The sequence below is a fragment of the Odontesthes bonariensis genome, chromosome 4 (assembly GCF_027942865.1).
Source record: "Odontesthes bonariensis isolate fOdoBon6 chromosome 4, fOdoBon6.hap1, whole genome shotgun sequence".
Lineage (NCBI taxonomy): Eukaryota > Metazoa > Chordata > Actinopteri > Atheriniformes > Atherinopsidae > Odontesthes > Odontesthes bonariensis.
The window spans coordinates 30,098,972-30,124,696 of NC_134509.1; the positions used below are offsets into that span (position 1 = coordinate 30,098,972).

The following is a 25,725-nucleotide window of genomic DNA, read 5'->3' on the forward strand; positions in this document are numbered from 1 at the left end:
TTACTTTGGTAGAGAAGTGTGATTTAGTAATTAAATCGAATTGGCTGTGAACCTGGAGTAATGTTGATACTTGGTTGGGTCGCCCAAATATTAACACCCTTGCAAAAAATGTTTGACCAAAAATGTGCATATTTTACATTACATTACGGTCATTTTGCAGACGCTTTTATCCAAAGCGACTTACAATAAGTGCGTTCTACATCGGTAGGCAGAAGAACTTCAGGTCACAAGAAATCATAAGTGCATTTCCTTCCAAAAACCAAAACAGCATAATTAGTGCTAGAGTAAGTGCGATAAGTTAGGTACCTAGAAAAATGGGAAGACAATTTAGAAAACAAAGACAATTTAGGAAACAAATAAGTGCGTAAGGAACTAGGACGAAGCAGGTGATGTCCTAAGAGGGCGGATCAGGGTAGTGTTTCCTGAAGGTGGGTTTTCAGCCTGCGGCGAAAGATGGGCAGCGACTCAGCTGTCCTGATATCAGACGGGAGATCGTTCCACCATCGGGGTGCCAGAACAGAGAAAAGCCGTGACCGTGTCTATCGTGCGCAGGGACCCCTGAGAGTTGGGGCAGCCTGGAGGCCGCAGAGCGAAGTGGTCGGGCGGGGGTGTAGGGCTTGACCATAGCCTGGAGGTATGAAGGAGCTGTTCCTTCAACTGCCCTGTAGGCTAGCACCAGAGTCTTAAACTGGATGCGAGCAGCTACAGGGAGCCAGTGTAGAGAGCGGAGAAGGGGAGTGGTGTGGGAGAACTTGGGGAGGTTGAACACCAGACGAGCAGCAGCTTTCTGAACCAGCTCCAAAGGTCTGATGGCAGAAGCCGGGGCACCAGCAAGGAGCGAGTTGCAGTAGTCCAGGCGGGAGATGACAAGAGCCTGGATGAGCACCTGTGCTGCCTTGTCGGTGAGGAAGGGGCGAATCCTCCGGATGTTGTAGAGGAGGAATCGGCAGGAACGGGTCACTTATGCGATGTTTGGCGAGAACGACAGTTGGTCGTCCAGGGTCACACCCAGATTCCTCGCGGTCCTGGTTGACGTCACCACGGATTCATCCATGGTGATGGCCAGATCTCGGAACGGGCAGCCCTTCCCCGGGGGAAACACCAGCTCTTGTCCAGGTTGAGCTTAAGGTGGTGCATCGAATTCCACCCCGAGATGTCTGCCAGGCACGCAGCAATGCGTGCCTCCACTTGGGTGTGAGAAGGGGGAAAAGACAGAATCAGCTGGGTGTCGTCTGCATAGCAGTGGTAGGAAAAGTTATGGGAGTGGATGACAGAACCAAGAGATGATGTGTAGAGGGAGAAAAGACCGAACCTTGGGGAACCCCAGTGGTGAGCCTACGTGGCTTCGACACAGACCCTCTCAGTGTGACCTGGTAGAAGCGATCTGTCAGGTAGGATGAGAACATGGAGAGTGCAGAGCCAGAAACCCCCATTCCCTCCGGGGTAGAGAGAAGGATGTGGTGGTTCACTGTGTCAAATGCTGCAGACAGGTCCAGGAGAATCACGACTTAGGAGAGAGAGTGGCCCACCTTGAACCCAGACTGGTAGGGATCCAAGAGGTTGTTCTGGTGGAGGTAAGAGCACAGTTGTTTAAAGACAGCACGTTCAAGAGTTTTGGACAGAAAGGGTAGAAGGGATACCGGTCTGTAATTCTTGATCTCTGAAGGGTCAAGAGCTGGTTTCTTTAGAAGAGGAGTGACTCAGTCTTGAAAGCAGAAGGAAAAGAGCCTGATGTCAAAGATGTGTTAATGAGGTGGGTCGGGTAAGGAAGAAGATCAGGGGCAGCAGAATGAAGGAGAGGGGAAGGGACTTGGTTAAGGGAACATGTGGTAGGGTGGCTAGATGTTACAAGGTTATCATTTTCAAATCATTACAATCGAAAGTAGTGAAATCTTCTACCATGAGGCTATGTTCAGCACTTCACAGTGTTTCCCACAGATGTGAAGGCAATGTGTGGTGGTGGGCCGGGGGGGGGGGTGTAAAACATAAAAATTCTTCAAAATAATTCCTTCGTTAATAATTGGTCACACAAAACTTTATTGTATTAATCCTTAAGAACCCAGACCCATTTCTACTTAAATGAAAATTAAGGGGGTTATAATACAGACTAAACAGACCACATAGAACCCATTTCAGAATTTTTTTCCAGAATACCACCCCCCACTGTCAGAGATCTGTAATGTGACATATATGTCACATTGGGAGTTAAGAACCTGGATAATTTCTCCATCAAGGAAAATTATGGGGGACGTAAGGATGTGTGACACCTGTGTCACGGTGGGTGACACAGGTGCGGCTTATCTGCAGATATTCACATCTTCATTGTAAACAAATGAATAACATAGCTAATTACACTGGTCGGACTGTTCAGCTGTTTCAGACTGATACCTCCGGTTCAGGCTGGTCCTCATCCTCAACACGCACGTCTCTCTTTCAATCGCGGAAAATATTTTTCAATACTCATCTGGATTGAAGCAGCAAACATTGAGTGTAAGAGTTTAAAAAAACTACTTTATTTGATTCACAGCTGCTAGTGTTTAGACCTCGACAACCCAACTACATTTTTTTTTTTTTTTTACGGCAAACTTGCGACTAGTTAACTTTATAAAAGAAGGCGTAATCGCTTGTTTGCTATGGGTCGGGACGGGACAACATTGTATTCAAAATATAAAATATTTTTATAGGACTTTTTAATGTGTGATTTTATAAAGGTGCACGTGATACCAACCTTTCGTGAATTCTTTCGGTTGAGCTAATCTAACGCGACGCTGAAGCTAGCAAGCTTCCACGCTTCCAGGGAAACACGGAGGGGAGGGGCTGTGTGTGTGTGAGTAGGCTATGCGAGAGAGACGCGAGGGACAGAGAGACGGAGGGAGAGCAGGGAAAGGAAATGCAGCTGAACGAATACGAGTATTTTTTAGATAGCGTTAAAAAAAAATAATAATAACGAAACGCAATATGTGGCGGCCGGTGTTTAATCTGTGGCGCACTGCCACGAATTAGTCTATGTGTGGGAAACACTGCTTCACTTCAGCCTCCCACCCCAATGAAGACACAGCCACGGTAGTAGCGCTTTCTCCTGTCACCAACTAGGTTTAGCATCTTTTAAAAAGCTTTTCAGTTCCTTTCATCACCTTTTTTGCAAAAGAGTACCCAGTGGAAAATACAGTAACCTTTTGAACAAACCCTAATTATGTTCTGTGCAAGACTATCTGTCCATCAAATTGCTCCTCTCTCTTTCAAACCCAGAGAAGGACGCATCATTTACCGCACCATTAAAAACTCCAACTGTTCAGGCAGAAAGAATAAGAATTAGACGACAGCTGACGTGCATCCTGTTGCAACTTAGATAACAATGAGTGAAAATATTAAGTAGCAAAATTGAGTTTAGTGGAGAAATGAGGATGTTCAAAAATACAAAAGGCTGTTCCCACTAAATCTTCAAAGTCACGTAGTTGAGATTTTAAACAACTGATATTACAGTTTAAAATTTGCACTTTTTTTTTGTTGTTTGCTTGACTCATTGGCTTTAGTGTTTGGTTTTCCATTCAAACTAATTCGGATGGCATAAATTAGTAACTTCCTTCCTGTCTCACTTCCTCATCTAGTATGAACCCAGAGGTCCAGGTCGGCCCCTCTATCAGCGCCGCATCTCGTCCAGCTACCCAGATGAATCTTCTCCAGCCAGCACCCACAATGCCCTGTCCCAGCAGCCCCAGCCCTGCCCATCGGACCCCCAGGACCATACACAGCTACAGCATCATCAGCATCCACATGCACCCTACAGTTATCCCTCACAAGATCACCTCTGGCCCAGCAATGGTGGGGGTCCCGGTCCGTTTCAGAACATTCCATGTAACGGAGCCGGCACACTCGCTCAGCATCGGGACCTTCTGGGTAGGTATCACTGGGGTAGTTTTTTTTTTTTTTTTGTTCAAGTCATATCTGTTTATTTCCTGTCCTTATCTAATTTACCCTTCTTGTTTTACTCTGTGACACATTTCAACCGCAGCTTCCAAGGTCCTTCGTCAGACGGATGAGCAGGTAAAGGCCGAGCCCACAGCAGCACAGCAGACGCATCCACAAAGCATCAGCTCGCTTCAGCACCAGTTTCCTCCTCTCATGTCAAATAAAAAGCAGCAGCAGCAGCAGCCGCCACCACAGCCTCCCACAGAACCCAGCCAGGGGGCTCCAAATTTAAGCAAACCACCCACCATGTCCTATGCGAGCGCCCTCCGCGCTCCACCCAAGCCCCGAGCTGTTCGGCCCGAACAGGTCAAAAAGAACAGCGACCCCCTGTCCCTCCTCCAAGAGCTGAGTATAGGAAGTTCAAATGGTAGCAATGGATACTATTCCTATTTTAAATGAGTGTCACTTCTCCTTCATTATAAGTAATGAAATAAGAAAAGAAAAAAAAAAACTTAGACAAAAAAAAAAAAAAATAGTGCAAAGTGCATTTACAAAATGTTTTTATCAGTAGATTGTTTTTCTGCATTTGTTTCATTTTAACTTTTTATCGTTAACTGTCTTTTTTTCTCCAGTTTCACATATCTGTGAAGAAAGTAGGTATATATAATGAATGCATTACTGGTATATATACATACTCATTATGTATATATGAATATATACTTCTATTATCTACACTTGTATATGTACGTAATGCTAAAAAAAAAAAAAAACTATAATAAAATAAAACTAAAAAAAAAAAAGGTAAGACTCAGATGACCACTTAGCTACTTGTTTTCCCCCCCATACGGAAGTTTGTTTTGTTGATACTTAAAAAAAAAAAAAAAACTAAAAAAAAACTAAAAAATCTGACAAAAATGTATGTTGACGTTTTTATTGTCCCCAATTCTTTTCTTTTTTTTATTTCTCAGTTTTCAGTTGACGTTGCTTCTTTATTTTCATACTACTGTTGTCGTGATAATAGACTAAAAGCTAAGTGGTCAACTGACAGCAACTACATGGAACAGTGTATAGAAGTAGATAAATTTTCCTCTAATCTGTACAGATAAAGAAAATAAAAGACTGAATTGTATGCCTAAGACATCATGCTAGTATTTGCATTATGAGTTATTTTTTTTTGTTTTCAGCTTCTCTTCCTCATTCTTAGTCATCCTTACCTGGTAGCCGTCTTCAGTGATTTAATGGTAAATGTGATTATTTATAGAGAATTAACAACACAATTGATTGCATATTTGACTTTTCACCGAGATCTTATTGGGAAAGAGTGTGCAAAGACGTCAAAATGGCAGCAGCCGCAGCGTTTTTTTCCCCCTCTGTCGACTTTAAGGGTCAAAGAAAACAGGACTTTACTTTTTCTGATCAGTTTAACCGTTTTATTTATTGGACACCCCTCCCCTTTTATTTAGATTTTTACTTCACTCCCTCTTTAAAGCCGTCATTTAATTGTGGAGAAACTCCCGACTCGTCTCAGATGGCGCTGGGAACGTGGTGTCACTGCCCACACAGGGAGTGAGAGATCCGCTTCTCATCGCTGATGGAAATGAGTTTTGAGCCTTTTATATGCATTTGTTTGAAACGTTCGCCGTACTCTGATGGTTTGTGTAAGTGAAGAGCGAGTGGTGAGGTGGTAGGGCCATCATACTTCCAGTCAGATGAGTTTTAGAACACAGAACGGCCTTCTTTGGTCCGTCGTCTTCTGTCGCTGAGGAGTGAACGCCCTCAGGTTTGAAAGCGTACGTAAAGAATATTGTGTAAATCATTTCCAAGCTTCGTGACGATCTGAGCTGATTTGGATGTTGTGGTCGAACAGTGCAGTGCGTGTTTGACGGTTAAACTGGACCCTCTCTGTCTTAACATGGGGAAATCTTTGCGAAGTCAACCAGCTTTGAATGTTTTTCTTTTTTTTTTTTCCAGTCAAAAGGCCTTGATTTAAGGAGAAATCCCAACGTTTTAGCTATTGAGATTTTATGTATCAAATGAAGAGGTGGAAAACTGATTTTTCACTTGAATATTAGAGTAAGTCAAAAAATATTTCTTAAAGCTACTTTGAAAGACTTTGTCATTTTGCTTATATAGACAAAATTAAACCCTAAAAGAGCTTCAGCCACATTTAACACCTATGTTTTGGATTTTTTTTTCAATTACAGCCAGTCAAAAATGGGGGGGGGGGGGAGGGACGGGACTGTGACCGCCGCTGCTTCGCGGGTGTTAATTCTATTCATGCTCTTACTCTAGGACAAAGCTTTTTGTTTGCCGTGCGGTTTCAGGGCCACAGATGGTTAATTCTGGCAGGAACTGGTCTGTAAAGAAGATGGCTGCAGAGTGAAAAGCTGACATGTTGAATATTTAAAATAAGTAATGGAGAAAATACTTTTTATGACTTTTTAGGGTGAAGTTTTCTTTCTATTTGCCTCATTTCCTTTTCTGTTCCATTTTTGGGTGCCTGCATTTGACATTTAATTCGACGACTATGTGGCTGTATATCTGTCTCCATAAGCAAAATGATTGTTACACACATTTGACCTTTTTAAACTAAAACTTTATTTCAGTGAAAATGTTGATGCTGAATTTGACCCGTACATGCATACATCTGTTAAGTAGCTGTGGCCAAGACTGTAAAAAAAACTGGTTGAATTGGCATAAACAGCCCCAAACTATTGGTTTCATGGATGTTTTACAGTATGTCTGTTTGTCGTTTGCTTTTTATTGTTAAAGCCAGAATGGCCAAATAGCCTTTGCCTTTTCATCCAATAAGACAGTCTTTTATTGCCCACTGCAAGGGAACCCTTAGAGTAAATCGTAGCCATTTCTTCCTTCCTGATGGGATCTTTGCACACTTTCTCATGATATTCAGGATTAAAGACACTTTCCCGAGGCTCAGTTTTATTTTCGTATTTGACGGCATTTAAGGAACCCCAAATTTAAACAAAAATATTGAGAATTGGTGTGTTCAAACAGGTTTTAACTGATCGTTTGTTTGTGTTTTGGTTCCGCATAAAAGGAATGCATTTGTAATGTTGTGGAGGTTGTTCCCGGTCGTTCCCAGTATCGGATTATCCGCTTCTTTCGTCTGATCTGGTGAATTCACGTCACGGCGTTTGTTGCATCTCACTGCTGAAATAGCTTTGATCTTTCTTTGCCGCATAACCTTTTTTCGCCTCTGACATCCAGAGATTACACATGAAGGGACGGTTCCCACTTTAACGGAGTTGCTTATGACCGGTTGACGTGAAAGGAGGCCACGCCGCTACGTGAATTTCAGCTGCGTTCCCGATGACTCGGCCTGTTTTAAGTGAGTCTTTAACTCTTAGAACATCACTGCCCCTTCTGCAAATTGATGAAACGGTTAAAAAAAACAACAACAAAAAAAAAAAACTCTGTTGCTTCACGACACATCAGTTGCTCGCTGATGCGCCTCTTTAAACATCCCGCAGTTGATATCTTAGATGTGTTTTGAACTGTCAGTGGAGAGCTTCGTCAAAGGTGTGGTCTTATTTTCAAAGGTCCAGATTTTTTGACTTAACAGAGAAACACGTACCTGTAAATATGCATTTTCTATGTATTTACAAACAAGAACTTTGGGAGCGCCTCAATTTTGTAGAAAATGTTCAAAGAAGAGGTGTATGCCCTTTTTAATTATGCAAATTCACACAAAAACGATCATTCTAGAAATGGACAACAACCTGATTGGTAGTTGTGACATCTTGTAACTTTTTAGATTCTTTTTTTTTTTTTTTCTTTTTTCTTTTTTAAAGATGGTGTCTGACTGATTTGGCAGAGGAGAATTTGTTACAAGACGACTTATTTCACTGTACGATGCGTATTTTTGATGACTTGTTGCTGGATCTGTCCCTGTTATGTTTTCCCACCACAGTTGTACAACAATCAACATGGATTTATTTTTAAATGTGATGTCTGTTTTTTCTTTTCATGCATGTCGAGGTGACCTGGCTGGGTTTCGATCCCTGATTTTTATCCGTTTCTATTGATTTATGAATGGAAAGAAAAAGGAAAAAAAAGCAAAAAAAAAGCAAAAAACAAAAAAAAAAAGCTTTTGATCAACCGACAGTCAAATTTTGGTATATTATTTGATGTGTACAATAACTTGTTACGTTATCAGCAAAACTGTTATGCTACTTTTGCTTATGTGTCGATCAAAAATTGAATGGATCATGTAAGTTCCCCTTTTTTCTGCAGTTATTTAGCAGGGCAAAAGCTGAGGTTGCTCCCTGACAGATGGGAGGGGCGGCGGGGGGGGGGGGGTTCACAAAGGAGTCGCTGGCTTATCTCTGAAGTTGTGCAATACTAATACTTCGCCACTTCTTTAGCTCCATTTTTTTTTTTTTTTTTTTTGCAGGAGATTGAGCCAAAGACATTTTAAAGGGATTTTAGTTGCATTTTTTTCCTTTTCTCTACCCAGAATCCTTAATTCTTTTAAGTCTTCACTCTTGTGAATAAGTTGGATCAAAAATGTTTTTTCGAGTCCCAACATTTCACTGTATATCATGACATGAATTTAAAATTTTCTTGAAACCCTCTGTTGTTTATGCCTTATAGTGAAAACAAGATAAACCGCTTGGGTGTGGCACACGGGAAGGGAGCAACCTTTTTGCCCGGCCAGCAGAGAGCACTGTGTTCAGCCTTCTATAACACCATCTTTTCCCTGTTATCTGTTGGCACTCCTCTGTTCTTCTCTTGCTGCAGTGAATCAATGGCACACCCGTTCTCCCTGCTTCCTAGTCCCATTGGTTCCTCCCTTGTGGGTACAAAATAATGAATAGATTGGTTTTACCCTTCTTCATTTCGGTTGGTGGTGGTTATAATAAAGGATTTAGTCTGTGTTTTAAAGGTTTATTTTCTTTTTTTAATTTGTTTCTCTATTAAAGTGTTTTTATTGAAACCGCTCGAGCTAAAGGTTATTTATTCTTTTTTTTTTTTTTTTTTTCTGCTGCACACGACGGTACAAAGAAGCCGTTGTGTCAGAATTGCATAAATCGGCTGCGTCGCCTGGGTCTGCAGGAAACTCGTGCAAGAACAGTGATCCCAGACACAACCTTGCCATTGAGATTTTATTTTCCTTACAAAGTTATATAACAAACACACAGAACGTACTGCATTCTAAAACTTATTTAAGGTCTTGCCATATTTAGATGAAAAGGTTAAAACAAGAACCAACAGCATAGGAACTTAACACTCACCACTACTTTGAGGATTTTCAATTGATACACGGTATGAGTCAAAAGTTTGGACATCTACTTTGTAAATAAATGGGTAGGTATGTCCAAGCATTTAACTGGTATTGCATACATACATACAGTACAGTGCTAAAGTTTTGACGTACCCCTAATTTCTTGATATATTGCCAGGAAAACATGAAAGAAATGCAGACTTTTATTGAATTGAGTACAAACATAAATGTAAATGAGGCAAAAACAGAGTTGGTACAATTCTAATGAGAACGTGAATAATTGGTATGACCACCTTCATCCCTAAACACCGTCTTAGACGGGCTTTCTTGTCATCTCTTTAAGTAGTCCTCAGGAATAGTTCTCCAGGCCTCTTGAAGGACATTTCAAAGCTCCTCTTTGGATGTTGGCTGCTGTTTGTTCCGTTGATGACGATCCCGCACCGCTTCAATAATGTTGAGGTCTGGACTCCGGTAAGGATTCATCCCTCGATAAAACCTGTTGCCACTTTATTTCAGCCCAGGTCATGTGCCTGTCCAAAGAAAAGCTTTGAAACGCCATTGGAAACCCTTGTGCACTATTGCTTAAATTAAATTAAAATTACATTAAAAGCCTGTCTCCTTGGAAGCAAAATATGCATTAATGTGGCTCAAAACTTTTGAACAGTGTATGTTTTAAATTGTGAGTGGTAAGAGGACGAAATTAAGTCCAAAGACCTTTTTATACTGAAAATATCTGCACAGAACAACAGTGTGCTGAGGTTTGATATTACGCCATCGGCTCTGTGCAAAAGGTCAGATTAACTTTCACTACAATCAAGCAAAGTAAAAACACATTGAAAGACTGTCGTTGTCACACAATATTCTCGTGTATCGTACAGCACAACTGTTTTTTGAAAGTATTCTGCTTCATCAAACCAAGCTAAACCGGCATGGTACACATTTAACAGATCATCATGGATGCAGCTTTTCTCATTTTTCTTTATGGTAATCCCAAAAGCTCAGTTTGGAAGGCTGCAGTCGACCAAGACAATCCTATATACCGTGTATAAAACTGCAAATCAAAGAGTTTTTTTTGGTTTTGTTTTTTTAAACATGGTAACCAGCATGGATTGAAATGCACATTTTCCACATGCTTCAGGTGGAGCATGGTGTTGCATGAAAATGAACAGAATTTTTTTTTGTGGCTTGATTCGAGGCCACGCGCAAAAAAGTAAAAGGCCTTGTAAGTGCACCTGCTAAAACTGAACCTTTTCCAACCGGGTTGGTGCTGCAGACTGTGAGTGTTTAGCATTCAGCTTGACCCTCCTACATGCACACAAACCAGTCTGAGCAACTGGTTTGATCCAAATCTTTTCTTTTTAACTTCATAATGCAGTGCAACCTTCTTCATCAACAAAGGCTCTTAATAAATCGTAGAGATGTACAGTTTCAATATGTAAATAGATCGACATTGTATAGATGATCAGTGCCTTTAGCAATAGCATAGAAAATACTGAAGAATACTAGTTATGTACAAGAAAATCATAGATTATTCTATGAATAAAATCTGTTTGGCTTGTTGCCAGGCTGTTGCTGTAATGATTTTATTCTAAGAATGTAAAGTTGGTTCGAGCCAAGACGTGCAGGATTATGACACGTGGAAGGCCAAGTAAGACCACGGTCACATTACAAACGGCTCATCAACTCTAAATAAAGGATGAGTTCTATATGAAAAGGGAGGCATATTGAAATGGTTTCAAGTGTTTGCAGCAACTGTTTGGTGAAACTTCTGCTCTTGCTGAGAAGGAAGGTGAGTTTTAAGCTATACATCAGATTAGAGCTGCGATCAAAACATAAAATGATTGATTTTCTTTGCTTTTCTTTTTTTGTTTTTACTCTTGTTGTGCATACAGGAGAAGGCAAACAAACTAAACCCACACAAAAGGCCCATTTAATTGCTCTTTGGAAGATGACTGATCCACAAACACCAGCAATAGTTTCCCCAATAGTTACCTTTATTCGCTGATGACAAACTCTTGTTCTTGACAAACATTTGTAGTCGAAACAAAAAAAAAGAAAAGAAAAAGTTTTTGTCCTATGGTCACTCGACTTGATCCGGCTCGGCGTCCATGCACGTCTCCCATGGATTCCTGGGCATCTGGGGCATGGAGAGGATGAGGAGAGCAAAGCCACAGAGAAAGAGGAGAACAAAGCCAGTACAGGCGCAGGCGAAGGACCAGGCGTAGTAGTATTGAATCCAAATGGTGTCCTCGCTCTCGATCATCCGTTTGACAGACTGGCGCATCACCTCCAGCGAGATGAAAGCACAAAGGCCTGAGGAAGAGTAAGATGTGTATTAGCGTCTATGTTGACTCAGCATTCCAAAATGTAACACCTGCTGGGAAGGCGGCGTTCTGTCGGCTAAGTGAACCTACCTGCAAATGCAAAAAACATGCCAGCAGGTTTGAGGAGGTAGTCTCTTCCTTTGCTTTTCCCGGTACATGATCCAACCAGACACAGAGACCCGAGGATCATGAAGGCCAGACTGAAGATGGAGATGGCTGCAGCAGAGATGTTGTACTCTGGAAAGAATTAAAAAAAAAAAAAAGATGTGCTTAAACCCCACGAAAAAAAGCATGAAATCAGTGAGTTCTTCCACATTAGCTCCACCATATTTTTCATTTTCATGCATGTTTTAAAAAAGTCTTTTACAAATATCCAGCTAATATTTGCTCTCTTGCTTTATATTGCGTAAATGGTACATTTGTTCTAATCAATCATGTTTTAGGCAAATATACCACCATGACTGTACTTCAGATTTTGTATTTACAGATAGTGTCTGTTTAACTGGAACAGCAGCTGGCTTGTTTTCCGAGCAGAGGTGGATAGGATCCGAGGCCTTTGATCTGCCGCCTGCTTGCCTGTGAGCCATGCCCATGGGAGAGGCACTCCTCTGGGGGTCAGAGCCCTTCATCTTTTGCTGGCAGGGGAGGATGAGTATCACCCTGAACACTGTGTGTTCTGATAGATTTTAAGTCTGTTGAGTTAACTCGAGTCTGAAACACCCCTGATTACCAGCACCAAAAGGGTATGAGAATTTAATTCATACAAGACTTGCTTCACCATACAGCTGAAAGATTGAAGAAATGTGAAATAAACATGAGTCCAAATGTTGCACCTTTTCTGTAGGAACTTTTTGAGGCTTTGTTCCAGCTAAAAGGTGTTTAAATTTTTTAAAGTCATATCATTGACCTAACAGGGCTATATGGTGTGCATTTACTTACTTTTCTTTTTCAAATTTGGTGATTGAGTGAATTATTGAGTAAATTAGTTGCTCTTCGTGTGTATGCATAGAGTTGTGTCTGCAACTAGGATCATAATCTATCCTGACTGGTCTCACCAGAAAAACATCCCCACAAAAGGTTTGTAGGAGTGGTATTGATGAGCTGATGCACAGTGCCTGCTTTCCTCCACACAAGCTGTTTGGAACGGTGGATGCATTTCACTCTTCCTGTCACTCCTGTTCATTTTGGCAGCCTCCCTATTGGGCTGGATTGATAGAGTGCTGCACTCATGGTTGTCCTTTTGTAATCATCTCCAGAAAGGAAGTTAAGATGGATCTATTTTTGTATCAGATTCTTATTTACATGTTTTACTGAGGCCCTATGAGCCTTATCGCTCAGTCTGGCAGATCTAAAAAATTGTGCTGGTCATTGAAAACTCTTTGCTTCCTTCCTCGGATCCTTCTCCAGAACTCTGTCCCAGCTCATGGGTCAAGAGACAGTTTTCTTTTTTTTAACCTCATAGCTTGGAGAGTCTACATAAACTTTATCCTTTTTTTAAACCATTATTTACAATTGATTTAACTACACACAGGTGGGTTTTAATCAAGGATGACCACCTACAGATGTAACATCCACCAGGACTCAATTGATAGTGTCATAGCAAAGGTTTGGAGTATTTATCCTAATTGGATGTTTCAGTCCTAAATATCTTTATTATTTGTCATGGTTAATAATTTCTGCTGATTGGTGAGAATAATAATAAAAAAGAACTGAATCTGTTTTATGATCATTCTAAAACAACAAAATGCTTAAATTCAAAAGAGTCTGAAAACTTTCTGTTAGCACGATGTGCACTGCCTCAAAGTAGAAACAAGAATAGAAAGTCAATTTTATTCAAGATTTGCATGCCTTCAGGAACGAGATGGCCCTCCAAAATGAAAAGACACCATAGAATTCATGTAGATCCTATATATATATATATATATATATATATATATATATATATATATATATATATATATATATATATATATATATATACACATATATATATAAATATATATATTTTTTTTTTTTTTTGTTCTAGAATGTATGAAGAACCTCCAAATTCTCTGATCCTACTTTGACTTCCCTCCCTTTCTCAACCTAGAAAAGTTTCTCTTCACACATTTCATTTACATTTTTTACTGGCAAACTGCCTGTGGCAGATTAGACACAAGCTGTATGAATGGATATGTCTGTGTTCTCATACATCTGTTGTGTTTCTTCAGCCTAGTTGATCACTATAGTATAGCCAAACGCTTCTGTTGAGAGTGACTAACCTTGCATGGGATCTTAGGTCAGCGCTGCAGTTATTCCTGCACACTTAAGGTCTCTGCATCTCACTTGTCCTGATCATAAGGATTTGGCATATGAGTGTACAGTATGTGGGTTTGTTTGTTGGAGGATGGGATGCGGGGGGGGGCACCCATGAAAGCTTACATTAACGTCTAGGGGTTTAGGTTTAAGGGAGTGCTTATTCACATTCACATCCCAATGATTGAGTATGACAGGGCTCCACATGTGTTTGACCCCCAACGCACCGGCTCAGTGGGGCCAAAGTACCGCTGATGTGAAGATGGGAGGAATGGAAGATGAAGGGACCGTGGGCGGGAACAAACCCACACAGACATGAAATGTGGACTGTATAAACTCTATATCTTCTGTGCCGTTTCTAAGGTTGCATTTGTGAAAGCTTGTTAGCATTGTGTCAGTACGCACACAGGTGAATCCTGTGACACAGTGAGTAAACTATATGATACACAGCCTTCAACCATCACTGAAGTCCTAAAAAGTGTTCGGAAGTTTAATTCCAGAACAAAGATGAGTGTATAGTGCCGGTGACTATTTGTGCAGAGACAGTGTGAGGCATAATGTCCCGTGTATGCCAGCTGGACAACGTGTTGGCAAAAGATAAAGTAGAAACTGCAGTTTTACTTTAGATTTTTTTTATGCCTTGTGACAGATTTTGTCACCAGCAGCCAAATGAATACAATGTTGTCTGTGCTGCCATGGGAAACATAAGAGAAAATCTGTACCCGCACAGTAAACAGCAGCAGCACCGGTAGGAAAGGTCAGTTGGGAAACTGTGAGGGAACTACTTCGACTTGTTTGATGTCCCAGTTGACACAGAGGATGAAACAAAAAAGATGGATCTCTATCTTTTATGTCATTTTTTTGATGGGATGGAGTGTAGCCAACTTTAAATTGAAACAGAAAAAAAAGAAGAAAAACCTACCTTTTTGAGTTTTATAGTCAAATATCTCAGCATCTTGCCCTGGAGTGAAGTGCCGGAAGTAAGTGCAGTTTTCCTCTGTGAAAAGAGAAAAAACTAAATTCAGTTCGAAGATCTCCACCACATGAAGACATTGGTCACTTTTAAAAACACAAAAATAAACTAGAAAGAACCAGAACATGGACGGGAATGATTGCTGGCAAAAAGTATTTGAAAGAATATCACATTTCTGTAAATCTGATAAACTGGGACAAATTGGGACGATCGTCTGTTGTTTTGCACTCAGAGCAGGAGATGGATTCTGAAAATATTTGAGGATCATATCAGTGGTTAAGCAGAGGAAGGAGGTCAGAAATAAAAGGTCAAGCTTCATCCTGAGAAAGATGCAGGACCGATGTACTGATGTGACCAATGAAATAAACAATTGTGTTTGTTGTAATTTGGAGCAGCTTAACTGAAGCATTTGCAAAGGGAAATATTAGTTATTTAGATATTTGAAAATAAAAGTATGAATCAGTAGTTTAAGATAATCAATTGAAGATATTCATCTGAATTTGTTAGCTCAAGAAAGCTGGTCTGGATGAGCTTCGATGACTGGAGGAAGATTTCACAGTTGTGGGGACAGAGTTATCAGGTCCACTTACCAGGATTTCACAGCAGCTGAGCAATGATGCTCTCAGAACAATTTATTCATGCTTTTGGTTTTTAGCAAAGATTGTAACACTGATGAGACAAAGTGCCTAAAAAGTGATGCAGCAGTGAGAAGAGGATTGGTCCAAGAACTAATGAATAAGGGACTCCACAGGGCAGCAGAGAAGAGACACGTGATTGTTGTTACAAAAACTAATATAAGTATATAAGGTCCATCCATCCATCCATCCATATATATAAGGTAAAGGTATATAAGTAATATAACGTAATCCAGCCTACTTGCTTTTATTTGTAAATCAAAAATCTCTATATATATGTTTGTTCTTTTTTTATTATCATTAGTAGACTTAAGTACATTTTAAGTAAAGCCATGGATTTACTTAAGCTCCCGAACCTCCTAAAAAATGCAGGAAGGAAATCTACTAGAGCTTTGGAGATTAATGCTAAAAACTGATGAACGATGCATATCTGTAGTTATCTTATGTGATTTCTAATTAAATTCAGCAGCATTTCAGAAAGCTCATCACTAGCAACCAATTCTGATCTTATTTGATCAATTGAGGAATAAGTAAACATGGTGTACTTCTACAAGGGAGGTAAGCCTTCATTTGAAATGAAAGTGACCGAAACAGAAAGAAAGAAAGAAAGATATCACTTATAACTGTTATATGCTTCGCAGGAAAAACAATAATAAGACATCAGTTTCTGTGTCACCCCAGTAAGAGTTCTGGACTTGCATTGCCACACCTATAAAAATGTTCTGTCTTCACCTTCTGGAAGATATAAGGCTGTAGTGATGATCTTACCAGAATATGCAGCGTGTGTCTCTCTCTGTCAGCCTCACATTTCCTAATTATATCATGAAGCCAGGATGGCCATAAACGTGTCTGTCAGAGTGTACAGCATTTTAGCTTTTCCTACATAGAATAAAATAAACCATATTCTTCAGTTAATGCATAGGCGGCGGGTCAGTGAACCCGACATTTGGCATGGCACCGAAATTTTGTTCGTTGGTTTTTTTTTGGTTTTTTTTTTAAGCAAAAATGGCGTAAAAATGAGTTATTTAGCATAATTAAACAACAACACAAGGATTCTGTTTCAAAATCAAAAAGGAGGACATGACGGTGACGGTGTGGAATTAATTTCCAAGACTAACAAGTGTCTGTCTGTCCAGCATTTAGGCTAAGGATTTAAAAAAAAATATATATTTTAACCACAACACAAGCACATTCACATCCACAAGACTACGGCGAGCCACAACCACTCCTCCCCCATTTAATAGGTTCTATAGACCTGGCCCAGTACAAATTAAGCGTTCCAATGAAGGCATCCATTATGGCTCGTCGCGTGCTCATCGGTCCTCAGAGGCGGGGCACAAGTTGTAGCTTCTCCGGTGACCGGGTGAACGTGCCCGGGGCAGCAGCAGGTGTGGTGTCACTGATGCTGCTGACAGCCTCTGAATTACTTTTTTTGTTTTTCCTTTACCTTGAAAAAAGTTCGTATATCCATTTTATGCTTTTTCCAAAATAGCCGGCTGTTTACAATGCCAGCCCATTACCCATACCACCTTGGGCCAGGTCGATGACGACATTGTTGTATTATCACCGGACCGGATTGTCACCAGGGGGCTGACAATCGACAACACCCACACACAATATAATAGCCTATATAACTTGCACACATATATTGTGTATATTTTGCAAAATTCCCAGCATATCATTTGGGAAGGCAGAGCCACATTACCCGCCGCCCATGCATTAATCTCTCATTAGGACAAAACAGGCTTATTTGGAGAAAGATACTCACTCTCTTTGTGTGACCGACCTTAATGACATGCTGTACCTGAAGCTTCACCTTCAGATTTTGGTTGTTTGTTTTGCACAGTACTGTCCAAAGGTGGTATATTACCCATTTAAGTTAAACTGCATTGTAATGGCTGGCAAATAAATAAAATCGCCATCAAAGACAAGGGAAAGCAACACCGACACTGCTCTTTAATCTTTGTTTTAAAATGAATCTCATATAGATAAGCATCCCAAACTGTATTTATAGCCCCTGGAATCTTTTCACACTGGCATTGAAGTCTTGGGCCACATACTTTCACACCGTCATCTGATCTCCACCTGCTGAACACCTTGTGAATATGTTGCCTCCCTTTGACACTTCACACTGTGTCAGATCTCATATTCATCCTCTAAAACCATCTTAAAACTGACAACCTTAAGATGATATTAACACAAAAATGATTGCAGTTCTAAAACGATGGTCTGCTTTGTGTGATTTGACTCTCAAAGTAAACATTGTTACAGGAGCCATCGCATTCAATTTTCCTCCTGCAGATGAGGTGTTAAACCTTTGGGATTTGCTTGAATAAAGCCGAGTTACTTTATGCGTTCACTCAGTGCTTTGACACATTAAATAGTTTGTGATGCTCTGCCAGGTCCATAACAAATTAAATCCTGTTTAGGAACAGGCTGTGTTAATGGTCAAATCTTGATGGCATTTCACTTAGCTTATACCACGCAGTTGATTTTGAGCAGTAAAAATGTAAACACAGTTGAGGCTGAGTGATAAAGGTATGCAGGCTGGATCGCAGTTAACACGCAAAGCCATGTCCGAGTAACGTACGTTTCTGAAAGAACAAGAATGTCTTCGCATTAAAACAACATAAAATCATGTTTGCTGAAAGATTGAAAGTGTTTGTCTCAAGCTAAGTCAAGTGCATATCAGTGATGGTGTGGCCGTGAAGTCTCCCTTCACGGTTTTAATCTCCTACCACATGGACACTTAAAAAAAGGAAATGCTGTCCTGTGGAAATAGCAGTACATGGTATTATATGGAAACAGCATCATTTTCCGTGTTGATTATCATATTTACTCAGGGAACCAATAAAAACGCTGCCATCCTCTCCCAAAATGAAACAACCCTGAGTTGTTGTTTTTTTTAGATCTGAGTCATATGGTTATGAGCCAAGTCAGCACTGCAGTGTTCACAAAAGCCTCCCTTTGAAACTGAAAGCTTTAAGTGCTGCGCATATTGTGCGCAAAAAGTTTTCTTTTTTTTTTTATGAATGAGGAGAGAGACTGGCCATAAAAGAGAAAGAAATTTAAAAAACACACAGAGGTTGTTACTAAGCAACAAGACCCACTGTTTCACTGTGGCGAGCACAAATGAGGGTGTGCAGAGGCTTGTCAACGAGTTGTACCTCTGAATGAAACCTTGCATTCAAATATGAGGCTGGAGGGATTCTTTAAATGCACCCATTTAGCAAAACTCTAAAATTATTTTTCTTAAGAGAATATTAATCAGTCTCAGTCCTCTTTATCCATTTGGTGCTATGCATGATGTGTATATTTTCTCTTTTACAAGACAGGAAACATGATCTCATCTTTCATAGTTTCCTTTATAGCTATCAGTTTTAAAACTTTGGCAGGTCAAAAATATCTTGTTTCACTTCACTTCACCTTCCTTGTTATATATATTTGAATAGAGCAACACATTAGAGTCACTGGTGAATTGTTTCATCTCTTCTATATCACACTGGTTAACTTTCACAAAATATGAAGAAAAACTGGTGGTAGACTGGAATCTGTATTCACCTGTGGAAGTGTGTAGGCCACTGATTTGTCACATGCTCATCTTTTTTTTTTTTTTTTTTTTTTTTTGGCTCTTGTCCTGCTGGCTCTGCTGACAAGTTCTGTAACACCTCCCTTGTTCCAAATAGGCCAATCTGTCAAGTTTCCAGAGATCAGGTATAAATGTTGGATTGGCAGCATCTCAACACATTGTCGTATTACACTAGTGTCTTTTATAGCTTTGATGTAAGCTGTCAGTTAACTTTGTCTGGAGCAGGAGCAAAGTTTGGCCCAGACCGCTGATCCCACGTGTTTGCTCGGTTTCTTCTATTATAACCGTCGCTGTATTTTGGATCATGAGAAATGTGCATGTTACCAAAATAACATTCACTGTAGGATGATTTTGTATACTTTTAGATAAAATTTGTGCAAAATGTAATGCTTGTTGAAGTCCCCACATTTGCATTGAACTCATTTCTGTCTGCCTCTGTAAATGTAAACCCACTCCCTCCAGATAATGAAAGTAACACTTTACCACTGGGACACAAATCTGTGTCGGTGTTAAAGACGTCACAGTCCCTATATATGTTACCCATCCCTGGGTTGGTATGGTATTTAAAAGTACCAGTGATTCCACTTCTTTGGACTATACATCCCATCCCCAGAGAATTAAAGTAATGTGAGTGGCTGTGTGGGATGCATGGAGATGTGAAGCTGCAGGAAGTTTGACGGGACTGCAAGCCTGAGAGTCATGCCTGACTTTGTCAGGTGGCCCCGTCACTCACAAAGATGCTGGGCTTGTGTGGGAACACTTGACCCTCAGCACAGCTGAGTATTTACATGATCTATTTTGGTAACTGCAGCAGTGCTTGCTGAGCCCAATATTAACGATAAGAAAAATTCATTTCTTCACTGTGGACACTAAAACTGTCCAAATGTCATTAGACAACAAAAGTGTTTTGAAAAGTGCTGCTTTTTCACTGTTTTAGCTTATTCACGGTCCACAACAGCTCTGAATGTCTATACAAAAAGAGAACCAAATTTGAAAGCATGGCAGCATCTCACTGGGAAATAGTCCTGAGATAAATCTGTGCATATATTTTTCTTAAAAAGTTACATATATGACATAAAATATAATGTAGATATGTGTTATGCAGATATCACAAGTTATCTGACATCCTTCCTCCATCTGTACTTTGTCAGCATTTGACCTAAACAACAAGTCAGCCTGTACTTTCCAGTTACATGTCTCTCTGTGAAGAGAATCCCCTCACACTCTGTTTGAGTCCTGTTTTGGATCAGAGGTTGACACCTCTCTGAGGACATGTGGCTGTGATAAACAATAATGTTCCTCTCCAAATACAGCTATTGGACCTGGGGAAACCCCCAGATACTGATGGGGCTGCCACATCTCCTTACTTCTTAAATAAAAGCTGCTTTTGGTGGCCATGTGTATTACTGTAAACATCAGAACTACCGTATTTGTAACAGGCATGTGGCGAGGGGTAAATAACAGCCTTGTTATAATGAGTGCAATATAATAAGAAAACATCCAAATGATTAAATAACAGATCAGTGCATTCACAATCAATTCATATATATCACAAGTAAAAAATGCAGATAAAACCTCCATAAGAAACATTTGCCACATTTCGCTGCAGAAATGCCCAGTATGTTAGGATGAGTTAAGCTGATTTTGAATATTCAGCACATGCTTGCATCAATGAACCACCCTCAGGCATTTCATCAGCTCCTGGCACAGCCCTGAAGTATAGCAAGTGTGCAGAAATCCCAGCAGCCACCATCAGTCAACTGTTTCTCTTTGTGAGTAGTGAGGATTTAGTGGGGTGTCTATTACCCTTGTCCCTAAAAACTGACTTACAGGCTAAACACTTATCTGACTCACAGTCCGGTAATGCTTCTCAGCATGCCTGCAGCGTAGACCTAATTCTAGAGATGAGTGACTCCCACCGTAAACCCCTTGAAATGCTGCTGTCTGCTGTCAGCACCAGTTAAGCACTAGTTTCGTGCATTTTATTCAATTAAAGTCTCTGTTTTTATCAAAGCAGCAAGAAGAGCATCCGATATCATATGATGTTTATTTTGAGATGTTCAGAGCCAGGTGAGCCTTTGTTAGAGCATCAGAATACACATAAGACCTGTAAACTGCTGTGGCCAAAGTATTCCGATCGGCCACTTAAGTGAGAGTATCAATAACACGGTTGAAGCATATTCTAAGTTTAATTTAAAGCATTTGTAACAATGTCACACAAATCACAATGCTTTACTTTGTTTGTTGCATTATTTGTTGTTATTGCACTTAAGCACTATCATTTCCTGTTGGTTAGTTATTCATTTATTTTTCATATTACTCTGATACAAAACTGAGTCCCTGTACACACAAACATGTGTATGTGGATCCCATGTTGTTCTATGCGTCCTATAATCAAAACACAGTTTTAGACACTAAACCAAACCTTCATGAAAAGTGTCAAATTTTCACTGACTGACTTGCTGTAATGTGGACTTGAAAACTGGGAGTCGGGGACCTGAATCTGTTATGTAGAGCACTGCTACATAAAACAATACTCCAACGATACAGAATGCAACATCAGCATTACTGGTTATGGACCAGAACAGGTTGGACCTTGAGTTGGTGGGACAACTTTAAGATCGCGAAAGGATTTTCCTATGTTCAGCGGATTGCTGTTGCATTTGACTGAGACATTGCAAAGCAGAAAATTGTTATGAGATTGCTTGTCAGTCCTGTAAAAATAGTTGCTCACTGTACAACTAAGCTTCAGTTTTGCGTTTTCATGTGAACAGAGATTTTTTGTAAACAGCATGTGTGGACGTGCTTTTTGTTCCCCTTGGGAACAAAGGAGGGAAAACTCACAAAAAAAAAAAAATTAATAAAACATGTTGTATGTACTAAAATGACCAAAGTAGCCCTATCTCTATTAACTTCCTAATTTAAATGTCTTTCCAAAAAAAGTCCAACTTATATTTAGATTTGTTCTTTAAAAAGTGACATGAAACTGATGGATTTTGGACATTTTGAGTAAAGTAAAGGACTCGTGCTGATGCTTTCTAGTGTTTGACCAATTAGTGCATGTCAGGGGCAGCTGTCAACAGCTGAAACTCCATGGCATTTGGTCTTAGGTTTGCTAATCTGATGTCATATATCTACAGTTGTCTCCTTAAGTCTTTGGATCCTTTCTCTGGTGTCTTGGTAGCACATTAAGACCTGTTGAAACATATCAGGACCTATACTCATGTTTAAAGTGTGCTTTCAGTATGAATAGGCTGGAGGTGCCACTCACCAAGGTAGTTCAAATATAATAAACCCTCTGTAAGTTTGGGTTAAACAAGCTGCTTTCAAACCATGTATCTGACTAATCAATGTTACACAAAACTGCAACTCTCCTTTGAATCAGGAAAGGTTATGTTGGTGATGTTCAGGTTTTACGCTAAACCCAGAATAAACTGTTTTATTTAAGGCTTGTACTATTAATAATAATGGTAATAGTAATACAGTCATTTAAAAAAAAAAACTTACATTGTAAATAGAAACCTTATCTAAATAGCACATTTCACAGTATGTCACTTAGTCTGCTTGACATTGAAATACATGATATAGAAAATAAGCAACACGGCCATCAACAAGAGAGCTCAGAGACCACTCTCTCCCATGGCTAATGCTGTGTTTTGCAAATGCAATTAATTTGACCCTAATTAACTAAATGTAATGAGTTGTTCCTTTGCCCGATGTTCCAAAACTCCACAAAGCTTCATTTGATTCTGCTTGGTAGTTTTGGCTTAATCCTGCTAAGAAAACAGACAAAAACAAACCATATAAACCACATAACCTCCTCAGTGGAGGTAATGAGATCATACATATGGAATCTCAACAGACATGAGGAAGTTTTTAAGGAACTGATCAAGTTCCTTGAAGATGGTAAAAGGACAGACTCAACTCACTTGAGTTTTATGATGGCGCTCAACTTCATTTCTTGATAATAGTTCAGAAAGCTGAACAGGAAAATGTGACCTGCCATATGTGACAATGAGTACAATCCAGCAGTAACATCTATGCTCCAACTCCTCGTGGTCCTCAAATCTCATACTATACCTTTTTTTTTTTTTTTTTTTTTTTTTTTTTTTTTTTTTTTTTTTTTTTTTAACCTAATCAGTCTCACTCTATAACTTTGTATCATATTGGTACCTTCAACACTCTGTGTGGAGTCCCCAACATCTGATCAAACAAACCTTATCTAGTGTAACACCTTTAGATGTTTTAATAGACAAAGACAGCTTACTGCATTATGAAAGGTGATAAACAAGTGCGCTACAACAGGATCTCTCTTGGTGTAACAGTATATCATTTAGAAAGTCACATGACATGCTTGGAGATCCTCCATCAAGACCCCTATTCTTAGAAGCTTCATACTTAATCAGCAGGGACTGTGTTTCAAGAAACACCTTACATGATAATCAGTGTTCACTTATTATAGGGCCAAACCTTTGGTCTGAACTTCACAGCCATAGAGACAAAGAATGTCTTTCAGCTTCAATCTCATTTTATGTGCCAGTTCCAAACGTTTTGCTCTGATTTTAACTTACCTCCAGGCAGGCTGATGGGGCCACAGCCTTGCCCCTCCACATAGTTTTCCGATGTGATGTAGATGTACTTCTTGCACAGCTTCCACAGGCCAAAGTGGGCCGCCTCGCAGGTTTCGTTGAGTCTCTCCACCCGTGGGCTGAGCACTGCCCAGTGGTCCGTTACCACTGCCGTGAACATGCATGCCATACCCACCAACAACACAAAGATGGCAATCTTTATCTTGGTACGCTTGTGCATGATTCCAGGTGGTGCGATTTCTGTTCAGTGAATCTTCTTCCCCTGATTATGTAGAACAAAACCTATATCACTGGAGGCTCTGCGGAGTGGACACACTGGTCTGTGCCAGAGGCTTCTTTCCTCAGTCTCCAAGAAAGCCTTCTCTCTCCACCGTAGACTACTCTTCTCTCACCCTGTCGCAAATCTGTGCTTCTGGTTCGAAAGGAAGGGGGCCAGACTGCTCTGTCCTACTTTCAAGTCCCTCTTTCCCCACACACTATGAGCTGCAGCACTACTGAGGGGCTGCAAGTTTAGATAGTCAGCTGTTGAGGTAGATCAGAGAAGTTGATGATCAGACTGTCTACCATGGTGGGTGTGTTTCTCAGGGGGTAGTATGCTATAAATGTGACTGGTGAGTCAAGTTGTCAGGCTCCTTCCTTATCCGGTTACAGCACCAGTGTGTTGAGATTCGTAACGTGCCATAATAAACGTACTAACATAAACTGTTTCTCTCCTCCTAAAAACATGCAAATTCTTATCTATAATACTTATTTTAGCAGTGTGAGAATAGTTTCCCCGGCTTCAGGTTTCCATCCATACGCCTGGGTGTGGATTTGTCTCTATAAACTATTTATAAGAGGAAGATTGATGTGTTTATAATGAGGAGCGGCAAGGTTTAAGCAGACAACAGAAGAGTTGCCCTGGTGGAACGAAGCTGCTGTTAGTCATTTCTGTTGGAATTCCCACTCAGGCTTGTATTTTATAGGTTAGTTCACATTAACCATTTTTCTTGATTGTGTCAGCAGTATCTAGCCTAGAAATCTAGACGCCCCTAGCGGCCGCAAATGGAATTTGCTCCGGGGCTAGTCTAGTCACTTATGGTCGTTTTGCAAGGTTCCAAATCAAAACTTAAAGGGATACAAGGTAGTTTAGCGGCAGTATAGCGATCTCTATTGGTCAAACTGAAATTCTACACTGTCGTAAAAATGCCCACCTGTACACACCCACTAACTAAACATCGTGGCGAATGCTGCCGTTGTGTTATTTAGTCAGTGCAGTTAGGTCATCTGATTCACAAGTGTAGACTGCCCACGTAAGATACTATATTCAGAGATTTTCTGAAGCGAGAACTCAAGATAATATGCTATAATACTGTTGCTGGAGGAAGTGGCCGGGGACAGGGACATCTGGGTTTCTCTGCTCAGGCTGCAGCCCCCGCGACCCGATCCCCGGACAAGCGGCACATAATGGATGTATGGATGGACTGTTGCTGATCTTGAATGGGATTCTTCCCTCATCATGGTGTATTCGTGGAGTTATTCCTTTGTATTAGCAGACACTTACAAAAATTACATCTTAGACAGATGCGCGCAGGCACTACCAACACACGCCGCAATAAACGCAGAGTAGACAACAATTCTTGTTCGGATCAAAACGCTATTCTTATTCTAATCAGGTCAGTCCATGTATTTGTGAAGCTAGGCTGCGTCTCGAACTCAGGAGGAATTAGAGCACCATCATCACCTGTCTCTTCACGATCTAAAACGCAGGTCACTATGGTAGATGAACAAGATCACGCTTGGAGAAATTTCACAAAGATGGGAAATGCCAACATCGAACGTTTCATATTCAGTCTGTGAAAGGCAGAATATGAAACGCTTGGTGTTGGCTCTTCAACGCAAGCGAACACATAGCCTACAACTACAGCTAGCATACAGTACCTAGCTAAGTGCCGTAAACACAAACGACTCTTCTCGCGCATCACGACACTTCAGAAGCGGGTCGCTCCTGCCGAAGTTACATATGGGATTTTCAGCATACAGACCCCTGTTGGGAGCGAGACAGGCTTCATTCGCTTACCATTGACTTGTTTAACCTTTGGTAAACTCCTGAAGGCTATAATTTTAGGTGAAAATGCTACCTAGTGCTCCTTTAATCGAGCCAATCAAATTGTGAGGAGCGGGGTC

The 25,725-nt window shown here is 40.4% G+C and overlaps 2 protein-coding genes across 3 annotated transcripts in view; one reads left to right on the forward strand and one right to left on the reverse strand.

Moving 5' to 3' along the window:
* The window catches only part of helz (helicase with zinc finger), a 62,562-nt gene extending 53,696 nt beyond the window's left edge, over positions 1-8,866 (forward strand). For both annotated transcript variants that reach the window (XM_075463885.1, XM_075463884.1), the window contains exons 32-33: positions 3,609-3,897; positions 4,013-8,866. In XM_075463885.1, the coding sequence (XP_075320000.1) occupies positions 3,609-3,897; positions 4,013-4,368 (645 nt within the window). In that variant the 3' untranslated portion in view covers positions 4,369-8,866. The remainder of the gene's footprint in view (positions 1-3,608; positions 3,898-4,012) is intronic.
* Positions 8,867-9,027: 161 nt separating this feature from the next.
* Positions 9,028-24,110, reverse strand: LOC142379404 (voltage-dependent calcium channel gamma-1 subunit-like). The gene is made up of 4 exons (XM_075464557.1): positions 23,542-24,110; positions 14,696-14,770; positions 11,569-11,715; positions 9,028-11,467 (listed from the first exon to the last, which is right to left on the reverse strand). The coding sequence occupies exons 1-4, from the start codon at positions 23,777-23,779 to the stop codon at positions 11,235-11,237; spliced, it is 693 nt and encodes a 230-aa protein (XP_075320672.1). The 5' UTR covers positions 23,780-24,110; the 3' UTR covers positions 9,028-11,234.
* Between the last annotated feature and the right edge of the window lie 1,615 nt (positions 24,111-25,725).